General features: G+C 37.0%; 1 protein-coding gene across 2 annotated transcripts; it reads right to left on the minus strand.

Annotated features, from left to right (window-relative positions):
• Window positions 1-905: 905 nt before the first annotated feature.
• LOC140775345 (nuclear pore complex protein NUP98A) lies at window positions 906-16,034 on the minus strand. 2 transcript variants are annotated; one of them, XM_073118581.1, is made up of 13 exons: window positions 15,862-16,034; window positions 15,645-15,795; window positions 14,761-15,042; window positions 11,494-12,135; window positions 10,999-11,226; window positions 9,986-10,620; window positions 9,743-9,827; window positions 9,601-9,652; window positions 9,033-9,171; window positions 8,797-8,913; window positions 8,502-8,679; window positions 3,002-3,064; window positions 906-1,964 (listed from the first exon to the last, which is right to left on the minus strand). In XM_073118581.1, exons 2-13 carry the CDS (start codon window positions 15,661-15,663, stop codon window positions 1,303-1,305), a joined length of 3,102 nt encoding a protein of 1,033 aa, XP_072974682.1. In that variant the 5' UTR covers window positions 15,664-15,795; window positions 15,862-16,034; the 3' UTR covers window positions 906-1,302. The 2 variants fall into 2 exon arrangements, with proteins under 2 accessions (XP_072974682.1, XP_072974681.1); XM_073118580.1 differs by having other exon boundaries at window positions 9,601-9,661.
• Window positions 16,035-16,393: the final 359 nt, after the last annotated feature.

The following is a 16,393-nucleotide window of genomic DNA, read 5'->3' on the forward strand; positions in this document are numbered from 1 at the left end:
AAGAAATATGTGCAGAAAAAATATTATGAGTTAGATTTAAATTAACACCATCAAAATATTCCCTTAATAAGATATATTTTATTTATAAAATAACAAAAATACTCTTAATATATGTTAGGTTTAGTTTAGTTAGATTTAATTGGATTGAGTTAGGTTAGTATAGATTAGATAAATATAACTTTGATTGAGATATTTTTATAATCTTTTTAATATAGTTAACTTAATCTAGAAATTAATTTAACATATCTAACAGTAGAGTGTTTTTTTACATATATTCACTAAATTATAAAATTTGATTTATAAATAGTAAAAATATAGGGTGTAAATCATAATTTTATTAAAAGGCGGGGTGTCATATGCAAATTTTCTTATTATATTTGAACTTACATCCGGTTCATTTTCCCTACCTCATTAAATGATGTATATAACCTCCTAACTCCTATATAGAAGATTGAAGGATGGAGACAAAACTGAATTATTTGTCCTCCCATAAAGTTACAGTCATGGTTTCTGCAGATTTGTCAATAACTCAATATGTCATCTTGATTGTGGCTTCTGTATTTTAACGACATAGAGGAAATAGAATCAAACATTGTTTGTATTGCCATGAGTATAGACACTAATTCATGAAACTCTTCATTTCCAACTCTAAAATAAATACCAGGATTCTGAAAATATTTGTATAACAACATTTTTTTTCATTTTGGCATCTGAAATATTGTTGCTGAAAATCTATGACAAGAAGTTATTTTCAATGTCTCCAATGGTGAGTCATATGCCAAACTCTCTCTCGAGCTTGAGTAATCTGCGGTGCTCCTATAAAATCTGCTATTTACCTAATAAAAGAGTAACAGCAACAGAAGAAACTGTAAGTGAAGGCAATGGAGTGATACAAATTATGAAGAGACAAGCATAATCATTATTAGCTTTATTTATTAGTTGGGCAAAATAGTTAAGGCGGGCATTTCACAAATAGTGAGTTCAAAAATGAGAATTGATGATACACATTCATGACATTCCAATAGGATAGGAAAACATGGAAAGTCGCTGAAAACAAAACTCACTATGGGGCATTTCCTCACTTCAATTTTCAGGGGACCTAAGAACAAGAAATGAAAGGGGAAAAAAAAACAAGAGCAGAAGCAATTGCCCCACAGTACAGCAAGCTCTCACAGAGGCTAAAAAAAAAAAGTCTATACAGAAACCATACAACACTCACCCCGTTAAAGGGCAAAAAAAGGCAGAAAGTAGCTACAAGATATAACAAGAAAGCCTTAAGTCACTTGGTTCAAGCATCTAAAATCAACAACTTAAAGGGGAGGTCTCTAAGATAATGGTGTCTCCTTCGCCGAACTCATAGCTGCTGAAGTGCTTGACCTTGAACTTCCATTCGCCCTTCACTGGGTCATAAGATACGAATTCAGCGCCCTGCTCCTCAGCTTTCTTTGTCAGCATTTCCTTGTATTTCTCAATTCTAGGTCCTTCTGTGTACTGCTGGCCTGTCTTCTTGTTCATGCACTTAATATTAAGAAGTGTCACCTCTGCAGGCTTGTTGAGCCCCTGTCCAACTGGAGGCTTCTTGCTTTCATCCTTGTATACAATCACCTCACGGGTGTTGAACTGGACAATAGACTCAAGGTCAAGCGTCCTCACATCAGTTTCACCAAAGAATTTGATGCTCCCATAGCCATGCCTGCCGACCACAAAATCTTTTACATGACGACAGAAGCCTGGTTCAGCTCGTTCTTTAGCAGCCAGCTCCTGGATTCGAGGTTCTGTGTAGTAGTCAGCATGGCGTAGCTTGGGCATCAGCGCCTCCACGTCTGCACCATGCTCATACACAATTGCAGCCTTGAAACCCTTTTGTGTCTGGTCTTCATGAACTCCGTTCGCCTTCTGAATAGTTTTGGATGGTGATTGAATGTCATTTTGCTCAGCCATTTGGTGGTTCCTAGTCTGAGAATCTGCATGGATTTCATAAATCTATAACACAGGAAAAATGTAATATTTAGAGTTCTAAGAGTATTTAAAAACTAACAGATCCAGTGCGATTAATTATTGTTATATTCAATCTCATTCAAGACTACAAATCAAACATGTGAAGTCAATAGTGGAGGTTTTCTTGGTAGTTTCTCTTAAAAATGTTATCCTATTACTCAGTTGACTGCAATATATTCTTACAAGGCAATCTTACCAACAAAACCATAACAAAAATCTTTTTTTCTCCAAGAATAAAGCATAATTATTCAATAGCAACAAGAATTTCTATTTTCAAAAATGATAAGAAACATAAAAAGTTATATATACAGAGTTTTTAACCAAACTAATTTCCCAAAAAATTATTTTACATGTCTAGTACACTTTAAAACTTAAATACAAGACCAAGTGCATTTAAAAACCGCTGACACAGTCAGCGATTTCCAAATACAAGTCCTTGACTGAATCTATGACTTACATAGAATTTCAAATCATTTAAAAAAGTTGTCAAATTTTAGAGAGGAACTTTTTTATAAATCACTTTCTAATTCAATGACTTCTAAATATATGTGGCAAACTGGATGAACAACTTATATAGAAGCTTTTCCGTTAGACTAATCCAATTTTTTTCAAGATTTAAAATTTCCATATAAATTATTGATTCAATCAATTACTTATATTTGAAAATCGCTGACTTGATTAGTGTTTCCAAATCCCTAGTCTCATATTTAAATTTTGAAATGAATTAAATGTGTAAAAAAATATGGGCAGACTTAAATAGTCAAAAAAATCATATATATATATATATATATATATATATATATATATATATATATATATATATATATATATATATATATATATATATATACGTCATAACTTGTGCATAGACTGCCCTGCTCAACTCCATACAGGTCCAAAGATCTTCAATGAAAGCGTAGTTACTTTCTATATTTTGAAGAACTGGAAAGGATTCAAGAAACAATATGAAACAAGTGAAAAAACATAATCATGATCAACCCACCATAATGGTCCTCTTCAAAGGGTTCACTTACTGCAGGAGCAGATGGCTCTTCCAATACTTTACCTATGATTAAAATAAAAACAACTCCATTACAGCATATAAGATCAAATATATCAAAAATAAAAGATTGAAGAAGAGCATGTCCACAAGCAAACCAAGGACAATATGATTAAGATCAAGCAAGGTGACATGTTACCAAAATGTAACAATATTGTACATTTCATGAGTGGTGCCTGGTGATCATGGGGCTGCTAAGCACCATTTTCGAAGTATAAATAGCAAATAGAGAATGACATGAACAAAGTTTTTTTATTTTTTATTTTCAGTAGAACCGCATTGATGGAACTAATATAGAGCAAGCAACAGGAAACTGTTATATTTGGGGCAGATTAAATAGGAGCTTAGTTGCCCAATAACTCAGTAGGGACCACTGATATAACTTAAAACATAAACTACTGGTTCTTCCAGAGGCTAGAATGTAGTTTCAGATGCCGCAAGCCCCTCTCTTTTGGTTTGAATCCAATCTAAGTTAACTCCGACCAGCTAATCTAAATCACCAAGAGCAATTTAATGGTCTACATTGTAGTCAGAATCTTTGATACCATCCGATCTTTGAAAAGGTCAAGATAATCACTCATCTTTTTTAAGAAATAAAGGAAAGCTGCAGGCGGCAAAATGCCACCACCAACAGCCCCAAAAGGAATCCATATCAGTAAGTGACCAAAGAAAGGTTTCAATTGGCAAAGGTTGTCATGAAGCACCTCACTAACTCACATACCAATAAGAGACACTATCTCGTAAGAATAAATTTGGGGTACTTTATATAATTATATCATCTAATTATAGTTGTCAAAAGATTATATCTTGCCATCATTCAAATTTGTTGAAAAACTGCCGCAGTACCTCACATAGAACTCAAATTTGTTGAAAAACTAATTTTCCTAATCGAGACCCTCTTAGAACTTGTCAAACTCTTGCTTCTAGGTTACAGGTTTGTAACAGAACTTGGTTAAATAAGAACTATCTCCGAGCACCATCGTCCACCCCATTAGCTGCCGATGACAAGGACATTCTACAGAACATCATTAATGAAAGCAATTTTGATCAGAAAACTTCCTCAGCCTTACCAACAAGGATCTACTAATCAAGAAAGGCAGTTACTGCCATGAAAGATCAAGACAAATTAACAACAGCCAGCAAACCTAAACATCAAGAAATTTATAAGACTATGCTAGAGGTATGAAGCACGGATTGTGTACTAGATATGGATATGCTATCATTCAGATACGACAATAAAGATATCGCGATACGGCAAATTCTAAAAAAACAGGATATGATACATCTAAGATATGTAAATAAATAAATTAAATTAATATATATATTTATACTCTAATGACAACATATACATGTATATTTGCAAAAAGTAGATGACATATACATGTATGACAAAAACACAAAACATTACTGATTTCTAACACAATCTAACAGACAAAATAGAGAGATTTATTGGGAGAAGGGAAACTAGAAAAAGAGAGAAATAAAAGAGAAGTGAAGAGAGAGAGAGAGAGATGACAACCATGTAAATTCAAAAAAGAGGGGAGAGAAAAGGAAAAAACAAACACTAGGGTTTAGGGTTTAGACCAAGGTTCCAAATATCGGAATCGACCATCTGAAAAAATAATATATATTTGTTATATCAGTGGTATTGGCCTGTATTTTGAAATAATTTTTAAAATACATAAAAATTCAAAAAACTAATAAGTAATAAGATATAAATATAAATTATTCATATATGAAGCCTAAATATTAAAAATTTATTGTTTTCTCAATCTCTCTCTCCCCCTTTTTACCACTCACACACACTCTCTCTCACATAAATTAAAATAAAATTTAACCTCTCCCATTAATTCTCTCTTATCAACTCTCTCGCACTAACTCTCTCTTATCAAGTATCTCTTTCTCTCACTAACTCTCTCTCTTATTAACTCACTCCCTAAAAAAATCCTATCTCCCTCAAAATTCTCTCCCTATCCGACTCCCTCCAAACTCTCTCCTTCTCCCTCTCCCTCTCCCTCTCTGACTCCCTTCTCTCTCTCCTTAGCACTCTTACTCTTCCTCTCCCTCTCTCACCACCTTTCTCTCCCAAGCTGATGCTTCTCCAATGTAGTTCCGATATCTATCAATGTCCAACAAACTCTTCCAACGCAGATCTGGCTCCAGTGACCTCCAACGACCTCAGATATGCTCTTTCCCTCCTCTCCGACGAGCTCCCTACCCTCTCCCTCCCTTTCTTTCTTACTATCATCCCTCTATTTCTCTTTTTCTCCGGACTTCCGTCCATTTCAACCAATCCCGACCGAATACAGATCGGGTATCAACTAATTCAGCCAATACTAAGTTGAAACTAGCCATCAGACAAGTTTCGGCCCTAGATCAAAATTAGCTATGGCTAATCCCAATCCGTTTTGGCCAATCCCAAGAATTAACTTCCGTGGTTTACACAGAGATGAGAGGGCAAGAGAAAAGAGATAAATGAGAGGGAAGAGAGAACAATAGAGAGAGGGAGAGAAACTTACCTGCACGAGAGAGAATAGACAAAAGAGAACACCCACAAGAGAGAATAGATGGAGGATAACGCTTCGTTGAAGCTCGTCAAGGGAGGACAAAGGTAGCTACGGCACGCATTGGAAGAAAGGGGAATTAGATTGATCTATCCTATTCTATTACTTAATAAGCTTAATGAGTCAAATGAATTAACTTAATGGACTTAAACCACTTAACTGACTCAATACCCAAATCATATCCAATATATATTGGACACGCGTACGGGGACATACACAGAGTATCCGTTCTTTAGAGTGTTAGAAGAACCTCACAATAAGTTGCTGCTAGAGATGAGTATGTTAAGAGTGTACTTCCATCAATATAATATAGTATAGTAGAAAGCTAGCATCATGAACTTCCGTTCTCTTTGCAAGTGATCTAGTAATTTTGCACAGAAAGAACCAGAAGCAAAGAAAAATGCTCTTAAAATGAGCTGCAAGAATACAGCCTTCTCAGAAACAGTTTCTAGTTTTTTCGTGTAACGCAGCACACAAATCCCTAAATAAGACTTGTGGTACGCATAAAGAACTGGTTGAGAGTTACATTCAAATACATGAAATGGTTTTAACTTTTAACCATCTAACAACAGAAAGCTCGATCATTGGATATGCACTTCAAGCAACCTAGTTAAAGATGATCCATATTTTTCTATCATGGCAAAGAAACATGCCTCAACATTATATCAATAAGACTTGTGGTACGCATAAAGAACTGATTGAGAGTTATCTTACTCAAATACATGAAATGGTTTTAACCATCTAACAACAGAAAGCTCAATCATTGGATATGCACTTCAAGCAACCTGGTTAAAGATGGTCCATATTTTTCTATCATGGCAAAGAAACATGCCTCAACATTTTATCAATACCTTACATCTTTTGGCATCCAAAAACTACCACTTCTTCTATTCCCTTCGACTTATTAATCAACTAAATGGACTGTTGGGGGGGGGGGGGGGGACATAAAGTGAAGGGGCTGCATATTGAGGAAGGGGATTGGGCAGCCAAGAGTGAGAGAAGCTGATGGAATTAGAGGTTGAAGTAAAGAGGAGGCCGAGAGGGAACGACATAGAAGATGAACTGTTTTTCTGCTAGATTGGGTCTGATCCAGTTCAAACCAGGCTCAAAACCCCCATTAACTTAAGATAATAGGGTCCTGAGTCAGGTTAGGGTCAGATCAGAGCCGAATCTAACCCGATCCTAAGCTCTATAAACTCTGACCTGAGAACCAATTATTCCCTTCTTCCAACTCCTATGGCGATGAATGTTAGCCTGCTAGTCATTCTTTTTAACTCCTCTGCCTCCACCTCTGTCACTCCCTCCACCAGCTGAAGCAAACACACAGCACGAATATTGTAGCAAACGGCACAAACCATGCTGTATGACACATCTTGTGCCAGCAAGCCACTGGCACACCCCGTGGCACAACAATGAAATCCCTGGTGGAAACTACTACAACTTCTCCCTCAAAATATGAAGCTGGCTCAAAATCTGAATTACTTCAAGTTAGAAAACAGTTTTAAACTTTTGATAGGTCTAATGTACATTCATAAAGAAATTAGGATAATTAAATATTTAAATGTAGGCTATATCAAGATATTATTTCTCCTGTCCTAAAATTTGTTGATATATGAAAGTTAACCATCAAAAGCTTTAACATTTATGATCATTTCCACAAAAGCACAAATCTTCCTTATGTGCGCTCAATATTTAGTTTTAATTGCCTGAATTTTAAAAGTTAAAAAACATGTTTGCGGAAGGAAAAGGGGGGATAGAGTTCCGGGCAAGACCCTTTGGCTCTATGTTCAGGAAAGGAATGCCCTCAGGGAAGAAAGAGGAAAGTAGCATAGCAGAGAAAAGAATCTCTGTTCTCTAACCTTCTAGGCAAAATGAGATTATCACCAGGAATAAGATGAAGCAATATCCTTTAGAAACATTCACACATGATAGACAGAGGCCATATAGCAGTACCACTACCAAGGAGAAGGATACTCCAAGACAAGCAGGAGAAAGAGCCCCGAAGACTCGTACCAATGTCAAATAGTCATAATGACCCTCAAAATAGTGAAGGGCATTGTCTAGATAGTAGAAACAGTCTGAAACAAACATCCCTAGACCCTAAATACTCAGGGCTAAAGGTTAAACAATACAAGTACAGATATGGAAGATAAGAGTGAGACCATAAAATATAGTTTAAAAAAAAATAGTAAAATTATGCACGCTATTGCTTGTCTGTACACACGCTTGGTCACTGGCACACAGAAGACATGCACAGGTCAATAGGCATGCATGCAAATACTCACATCTTATCATACTCTGTAACACAAACTATTTCATTCATTTGTAAGAATTTATACTTGCATTTCTATTAGCAAATAATCAGATAACATCAACTACAAAATTATGCATCCTTGAGGAGCTTGGCACCACTATTTTTTCCTTTAATGCTGAACATGAGAAGGCGAGAACTCCTGCTCTAAGGAGAGAAATTATTTTAGTTGTATCCAAATAGTATCCTTGACTTTTGTTCCGATTATGAAATTTTGGACACTACTGTAGAAAGCATTCATAAGTCACCCTTGTTTAATAATCTCTCACCTGTTTGCCTTATTTATTTCTAGCTACCATTTCTTTTGATGCACATATTTCATAGTTCAGTGACCTGTAATTCCCATTTAAAATAAAGAAATCATTATAACTTGTTACCATCCATAAATATCACCACCAAATTTGCCAAATTGAAGTGTAAATTACTACAAAATAGACAAAACTAGTGCAGCTCTTGCTCTTAGTTAATAATTCATGCAAAAATGCAAGCTTCAAGTAGCATGGTATACTAAAATCCAGTTGTCTATGCTTGTATAAGATTGTCACGGTGCAATAAATTTAGGACATACCATTTTGCTTACTCGGACCGATTCCATTCTTTAAAATAAGTTGCTTATCTGCAGTGCTTCGCGAAGGCCACTGCTCAATTGGACGAATAATCAGTGCTCTGGGGTTCTCCCTAGGGACGAAAAAAGCATCTGCTTTTGGTGTTGAAGGAGCTTCTTCTTCATCAGCAAAAAAAGGAACCTGTGAAGATGAAGTGTTAGGTTTTGCGATAAAGGTTTCCAGAAAAGGCTTAAGAGAAAACATCTAACAGATCTTGCCACATTCCAAATGGGTCGTCTGGTGTTAAGAAATTCTCACCTTTGGACCATCAGTTTTGGGATGATATTTCCTTGGCAGCAATCTTATCCTTCTCTGAGAGAGGTGTCTTGGAACCAAAGTGGAGAGTGTTTTGACTGGAATCGGTTTTTCAGCAACCTATCAAAATGCAAAACATTCCATTTGTCATACACTTTCTAACAACAGCACCTAAAAGACGTACTAATGCAAAAGTAAGTAATGTCATAGCTACACCCCTACACTCAAAGAGGTCCTACCGGCATGCTTGAAATACCATACTGAACTGAAGGGGCAGAACCAACACGGCCAATAGACATCTGAGGCATCGCTGGAAGAGTACCAAAAGGATTTGTAATAGGAGCTGGTTGCATGACCATATTGGATTGACTAGCAACACTGCCTCATAGATACAAATAACAGGAAATTAATTAGAAAAACGGAATTGGTAAATCATAATAAATGGTTAAGGAGATAAAAGTCATAAGTCTGAAAACGCATCATAACAAGAAAAAATATACTCCATTATTTATAAGTTCCACAGTCCACACAAATAAAGTAAAAGAATATGATCTAAGGTTCGACATTTCACAATGAGAAGTAGAATGAACTACAAGTGGAAAGAAAGAAAACATATTGTCAATTAGCAAAGAGAATTTTACAAGAAGTCTGAACTCAGTTAACATGTATGAGTTTTCCCTTTTTCCCATTTAAAATACTAAAACCTCAACTTATCATAACAGTGTGCCATTCTGTAATGATCTAAATGGGATGATCGGGATGATCATGATGATATTAAAGTTAAAGCAATAGAGAAGTGAAACATACGGTTGCCCAAAGGTACCCTGACTGAAAATGTTGGAACCAGCACCAAAGCCACCTGAAGATGCTAAAATGGCAAAACGAAAAATAATTATGTAGGGTATTTCAAGATCCAAAGGTGAGGGAAGAGGAGGAATGATTAACGTACCTGGTGTCTGACCGAAATTCCCAAATGAAAAGGCACTTGATGTCTGTAGCGGCGCAGCTGCTTGAAAGGGTGTTGATAGGGAAGGCTAAACAAAGCATAGATTAACAACATTAAAAATAATACAAAAAAGAAAAGAAAGGGCACATTATATCACATGATAATAAAGTTAGAAACTTCATCAGATGAGAAAAACTAGAAAGAATTAGTCTTAAAACTTGGACAACAGCTTCAAGGATCACTTACAGTTGTCTGACCAAACCCTGCTGGAGTGCTTGAAGGAAATATCGAAGGTGTTGAGCTGCTGAACAAACTTCCTCCAAACCCTGTTGATGGGGTACTAAACAGATTTGAACCAAAAGCTGGTGTGTTCTGTTGAAACCCTGTAGATGGTTGCCCAAAAGGAGAAGGTGCTTGCCCAAACGATGGAGCCGAGGACTGAAATAGCCCAGATGATTGAGTATTACCAAAAGTCAAGCCACTACCAAAAGCTGAACCTGAACCCGCCATTGATGAGCCAAAAATTGACGGTGAAGAACTGAAAGCAGGTGTGGTTGTTCCACCAAAAATTGACGATGAAGTATTTGAACCAAATCCAGCACCAGTGGGTCCACCAAACAGTGTAGGAGTAGACGAGGTTGAACCAAAGGGGCTTGATGATGATGAACTAAATGGGGAGCTGAAAAGTGATGTAGATGTGGAACCAAAACCAGTTGCACCAAAAGCAGGTGTTTTAAGTGCAAATGGATTAGAAGCTGTAGAGGAAGAAAAAGGATTTGCAGCTGTCTGTCCAAATGCACCTGTGGCACCAAAAGGGCTTGATTGTGTTGGAGCTGAAAAACCAATCCCACCTGCAGGCTGCCCAGAAGGGTTTGGACCCCCTGAGAAATTTGAACATGAAGATTTCAGTGAAAAGACAGGCAGCTTGTGGAAAATAACCGACAAATTATGCAGAATGAGCTAAATTTGGTAGTGCAAAATTCCAAAAATTTCAATTCTTGCAACAATGCACTCTTAGTACCTAAGAACTTGCCTCATAATCTCAGAAAAAACTAACAGGAATTCCATAAGTGCAACTTTAATTATTTTCTAATCCAGTTAAAATTTGTTGGGATCTTAGGAATGTCTTAAATTTCATTTTCCTTAAAAGAAATCGGTTTCTCTAACTATGAAATAAAAGGTTCACAAATTGAGCACTCCCTGAGGTTCTCTAGCAGCTTGTAGTAAGCTGCATTTTTATACAGAAGCACTGTCCTCACCTTTGTCTCCACGTTGATAGTCCTCCCATCTCAATTCTTCATGACTCTTATCTTTATACACAGGCATGGCAGAAATAGATTCCAACTTCCCAGCGGGCTGCGTACCAGTGCCACCATCAACCTCCGGTGTTGGGGTATAAGCTGCTACTCGGCTTCCTCCTGCTTGACCTCCAAAAGTGGATTGTCCAAAACCAGGGCTACCAAATGTTGGTGTTGCTGCTTGAGAACCTAAAATCATTGCCAAACAAAAGGTGAATAAAGATAGAGACTTAAAGCAAAATCAGAGTAAAAATAGGAAAGCAAATAAAAGATAAAAAGCATGATATACGGCTTCTTATTCTGGAAGACCAACAGCAACTTTAAAATAAATCACAAATCCAAAAGATAGATTTAATTTTCAAATAATTGCAATATCTGAAATGAAACATTCTCACCACATCAGAGATTGTGACATAAGATCAGTATCTGAAGGACAAAAACAACTTGGTGACTTACCAAATGGGGAACTCTGAGCACCAAAAGGAGGAGTTGTTCCAAAAGGAGTGCTCCCAAATGTGGAGGCTGATTGTCCAAAAGATGGTGTAGAGCCAAAACTGAAAGATGGACTACTTGATGCACCAAAAGCAGGAGCACTTGAAGCTCCAAATGCTGGTGTAGTAGTTGCGCCAAATGCAGGAGTGCTTGGAGATCCAAAAACAGATGTATTTGAACCACCAAAGGCTGGTGTCACTGTTGAACCAAATGCTGGGGTACTTGAAACACCAAATGCTGTTCCAGTATTACCAAATAACGAAGTTGATGTGGACCCAAATGCTGGGGTACTTGTGGCACCGAAGGCTGGGGTACTTGTGGCACCGAAGGCTGGGGTACTTGTTGCACCAAAGGCTGGGGTACTTGTCGCACCAAAGGCTGGGGTACTCGTCGCACCAAAGGCTGGGGTACTTGTCGCACCAAAGGCTGGGGTACTTGGAGCACCAAATGCAGGTTGACTTGGTGCACCAAAAGGTGTTGTGGAACCAAAGACATTGCTGCCAAATGCTGGTTGTGTTTGCTGAAATGTGCTTCCAAACGGACTTGATTGGCTAGATGATGATCCAAAGCCTCCAAAGGCTGGCTTCTGGCCAAATAAAGATGACCCTGCAAAAAGTTCCAGGTGACGTAGTGTAATATCTGACATAAAGTCAAAAACACAAAATTGTAATATAACCAAATACCTGTCAATAAAGTAGTAAACTGTTAAGCAAACTTCTTCTAAATATGACATACTTGTATCATTCATAGCATCAAGGCAATGTTAGATAACAGTATCTAACGAGATTCATCTTGATTATAATGGCTTAATGCAACCTAGAAATACTTGCTCCTCCATTATAATGGCAGCGATACTTCTCTGTTTATAGATATGAATACCAAAGCACTCCTAGTTTGAGAAATGATCAAGGAACATTCAAAACTGCCTCCTAAGTCCTAACCTTACCATGATTAATAGTGCAGTAAAGCTAGAAAAACCGCTTATTAAGCTTTATAGTTTAAATATCCAAAAATTTCTCCATTACATCCTAATGAGTAATGACTGATCAGAAAGATAGGTGTTCCAGTTGAGACTAAGATGTTCTGTTGGTAGATTGACAACAAGCACATCCTACTATCCAAGGAATCAGTCCATTATGTGCAACCACTTTTTCTCCCCTAAACTCGGTAATCTATTAAAAAGTGTAGAATGATAATGGCTTATCAATTTCATGACAGCCTAACCTGCCCATAAATTTGGTTGACTACAAGAAACCTTCTCCGATAAGCTCTATCTTAGATAATCTGTCAAAGGATAACAGGAAATAATCCATGCATTGTTCCTATTATATCCTCCTTTCTCTGGGCTTAACAGTCACATAAAAATATCAGACCTAGAAATGAGACATTGCGAGAATCCTTTTGGCCTTTCAATATCAATAAGTTTAGGGTACTCTCAAAAACAAATCCAGTGGACACAAGATAGGACCTATAGCTTCGAGGCATATATAAGTAAGGATGTATCGACAAGTTATACTTGACTTCCTGGCAAAAAAATTTTAAAGTACCACAATATGAGGTCATAAATTATTATTGCTATGAATTATGATTGGCACAAACTTATCACTTATAATTGAGTCCAAAAACAGCAACAAGCTCCTATCCCCTACAGCCCTTGTACCCAGAAAAGTGGTTGCATACACTTAAGGGGAGTCAATAATAAAATTGTGATGTTTGGTTGGAAGCTATAATAAAGTAGATTCAACCAAATTGCTTGGGCATAATAAAGTTCCTGACAGGCTACAAGTATACAACTCAAATCTCCCAAGAATTCGGTTAGTTTACGCTATTTTATGAACTTGATATTTATGTTACTAGAACATAATTCATGTCTAATAGAAAATTTAACTTGAATGAAAGCATAGCATCTAAATTTAGTGAGATAAGCAGCCCTAATCCCATATTTCACTGATTTTCTATATGACATATATCATTTAGTAAATTTCATACCAAGACCAACAGACAAAAGAAATGCAAACATTAGACATGATCTGAATTATGTGAAAGTATGTTTTTTAGTTATTCTTTCAGCTAATTTTATTGACATTTTCATATTTCTCCAACAGAAGAAACCTAACTAGTGAAAACAGAAGCAAAAGCAAGGCTCATATTTTGGACTTTGATTTTGCTTAGCATGCCAACTGTCAAGTACATTCTTTGAGCCAAATAGCCAAGCAAATGTTTCTTTGTCTACAAAACCATCCATCGGAATGATATAAAAGTAAAGAGCACTAAAAAAGAAACATTTGAGTGGAGTATAGGTCTCTAGATAAAGATCAAGTCTATCACTAAAGAAGCATTTCAGAGCTCCTACTTGCTCAATGATACTACCTTCAGCTTTACTTCGTCTTAGTTCTCAGATATAAAGTGACCACAAGTGTATCCCAAATTTTAAGCCCTCTGAAATGTAAAATATATCTCTTCCCACCATCACAAATGTATGCATTTCAGTTAGAAGTGTACCCTACAGTTACAATTCTATCGGATATGCCTTCAATTATATCACTAAAAATTTGACTATAAGATGCTTACAACAATCCCCAGAGGAAATCATTCCTTTGGCTAATATCATTTGATTAAATAGTTGCCTCAGCTCCTCAGAAGATAACAGATCGAAGATACAGACAGTTATTTAATTATCTTTTAAATATCTGACCAATATTCAAGTCGATTATGTTTCAAATCTTCCTCAACGAAAGGAAATCAAACAATCCACAGTCATGGTCCTTCTGGATTCTTAGGGAGATGTACAGAGTCATTTGAAATCAACAATCATGGATCTCCTACTCAAGGAAACCAAAGTCATGGATCTCCTATTCTCATACCTGATATAGGATGGCATAAAGGGAAAAGTTCACTAAAAACTCATTAAAAGCCATGTGATTTTTAAGAATAACTTCCGCATACTGAAAACCTGTTAATCAAAAGATATAGAAAGAGCAAGCCAACATAAGTGGTCACATTGGTTGTCATTTGACTTGAAATTGAAATGGATAAGGAGGATACGACAACAAAAAAGTAAGCAATATATTGATAAAGACTAAAGCCTATGCAGCAGTTTGGAGCATGAAAATGATTCAGAAAATTGAAGATTTACCCAAGTGCTGCCTATTCAACTGTATGAATTATCTGACAGCTGCTAATTAAAAACTGCCAACACTTTAGTGATCGTGTTTAAAAAAATTTACTAACCACCAAATGAAGAGGAAGAACTGCCAAATGCAGGAGTTGATGATGCACCAAAGGCAGGAACAGTACTTCCAAAAGCAGGAGCTGACGAAGCACCGAATGTGGGTGTTGAAGGTTGTCCAAAGACGCCAGTTGATGTGCCCCCAAATATCGAGCTCCCTGTCTGTGACCCAAAAGGAGTAGGACTACCAAAAGGCTTCGGAGCAAAAGGATTGGTCCCGACGTTGCTTGTTTGGCCAAATACAGACTGAGAACCAAAGGGGCTACTAGAAGACTGCCCAAATGCTGCATCACAAAACACCAGTTATTAAATGATAGCATGAGATATTAATGTAACTCCGTTAATCTAATCATCTAAACTAAATTCTACATTTACATCCAAAAATGTAAATCAATTTATTGTAGCCAGCTGCGAAAATTGCACTCTTGGCACTGAAGGTGAACCAGAGAGGCAGAGAGCATATCAACATTAATAGCCGGCAAAATCTATGAAAACCAGGAAAAGGAAGCCTCATTAAAAGCAACCATATACTACGAGTAAAGCCAGACACACTAAAATCTAACTTGAATTCGCATAGATAAACTAAAACAGAAATGAAATCACGAGAAGAAGCATGCTGAGGAGTGAGGACACTGCTAACTTCTACTGATCAATCACAAAAATGACACCAGATCATACCAGTGTCATCAAAACCTCAAACAGCAACCCAAAGATCCAGGATCCAAACCAAACTCACGAAAAGGAACCGATATGACCGTAGATAAACCCTACTATCAAAGAAAAACAAGCGAAGCACTTAAGAATCATGACGGAAGGAAAAGAAAAGGGCAAAGTTTACAGAATTCATCCACGATTTCAACAAGGAAACACCAAAAGAGAGCATTACGATTGGTCGAACCGAACATGGCTGCTCGGGTTGTCTTCGATCACAAAGTCAGCTAGGGTTTGAGGCTTCCACGGCAGCAGCGAGATGGCTTCCTACGCTACCTTTCGCACTTATAACCGCAAAGGAGAAGAGATTGCGCTTCCACTTTAATCTATGTAGGAAGCCAAAGTTAGCTTAAAACCAACGCGAGAAAAAAACAAAGGTATAAATCCCTTACCGAAACACCAGACTAAGCGGATCCGATCAAGAAACTGGAAGGGAGGTTAGAGCAATCTATTGAGAGATTTTAGGGCAAACGAGGAGGGAGATGAAATTATTTCTCGTCTCTTCTTTATTTTAGTGCGTAGAAAAAAAGGAAAACTTTTTCGTCTCTGGATTTGGATCGCGACTTAAATGAGGCGAAGAGGAAGGTATATAGCCGCTCATAACACCGTGAATCCGTCGATCCAAAGGGTCGGATGCATCTGAAGTCCACCTAGGGTGTGACGTGTCACGTGGGTCCCTATAATCATCTTGCGTGGCGTGTGCCTACGTAGCACGAACGATGTCCAAAACCCTATCTCTATATCTTGGTCTGGTGCAGTTGTATTAGCTGATACAATTACCAGGCAATTTCATGTCTTTATTTTGGTTGTATTGCATTTAATTATATTAAAATAATATCTCAAATATTGAAAACAGCTGGTACTAAGTAATTTAAGGGTGTTTTTTTCATACATTTGTTTGTATGTTTCTCTAAATTTAATATT

This window comes from Typha angustifolia, chromosome 14, assembly GCF_048772165.1.
Source record: "Typha angustifolia cultivar Huaian chromosome 14, ASM4877216v1, whole genome shotgun sequence".
Lineage (NCBI taxonomy): Eukaryota > Viridiplantae > Streptophyta > Magnoliopsida > Poales > Typhaceae > Typha > Typha angustifolia.

Excerpts from the sequence above, each read along its gene's own strand:
- LOC140775345 (XM_073118580.1), bottom strand. Across the intron at positions 11,227-11,493 it reads TGCTCAGAGTTCCCCATTTG|GTTCTCAAGCAGCAACACCA; the intron begins GTAAGTCACCAA and ends CAATGATTTTAG. Across the intron at positions 10,621-10,998 it reads CTATCAACGTGGAGACAAAG|GGGGTCCAAACCCTTCTGGG; the intron begins GTGAGGACAGTG and ends CAAATTTCTCAG.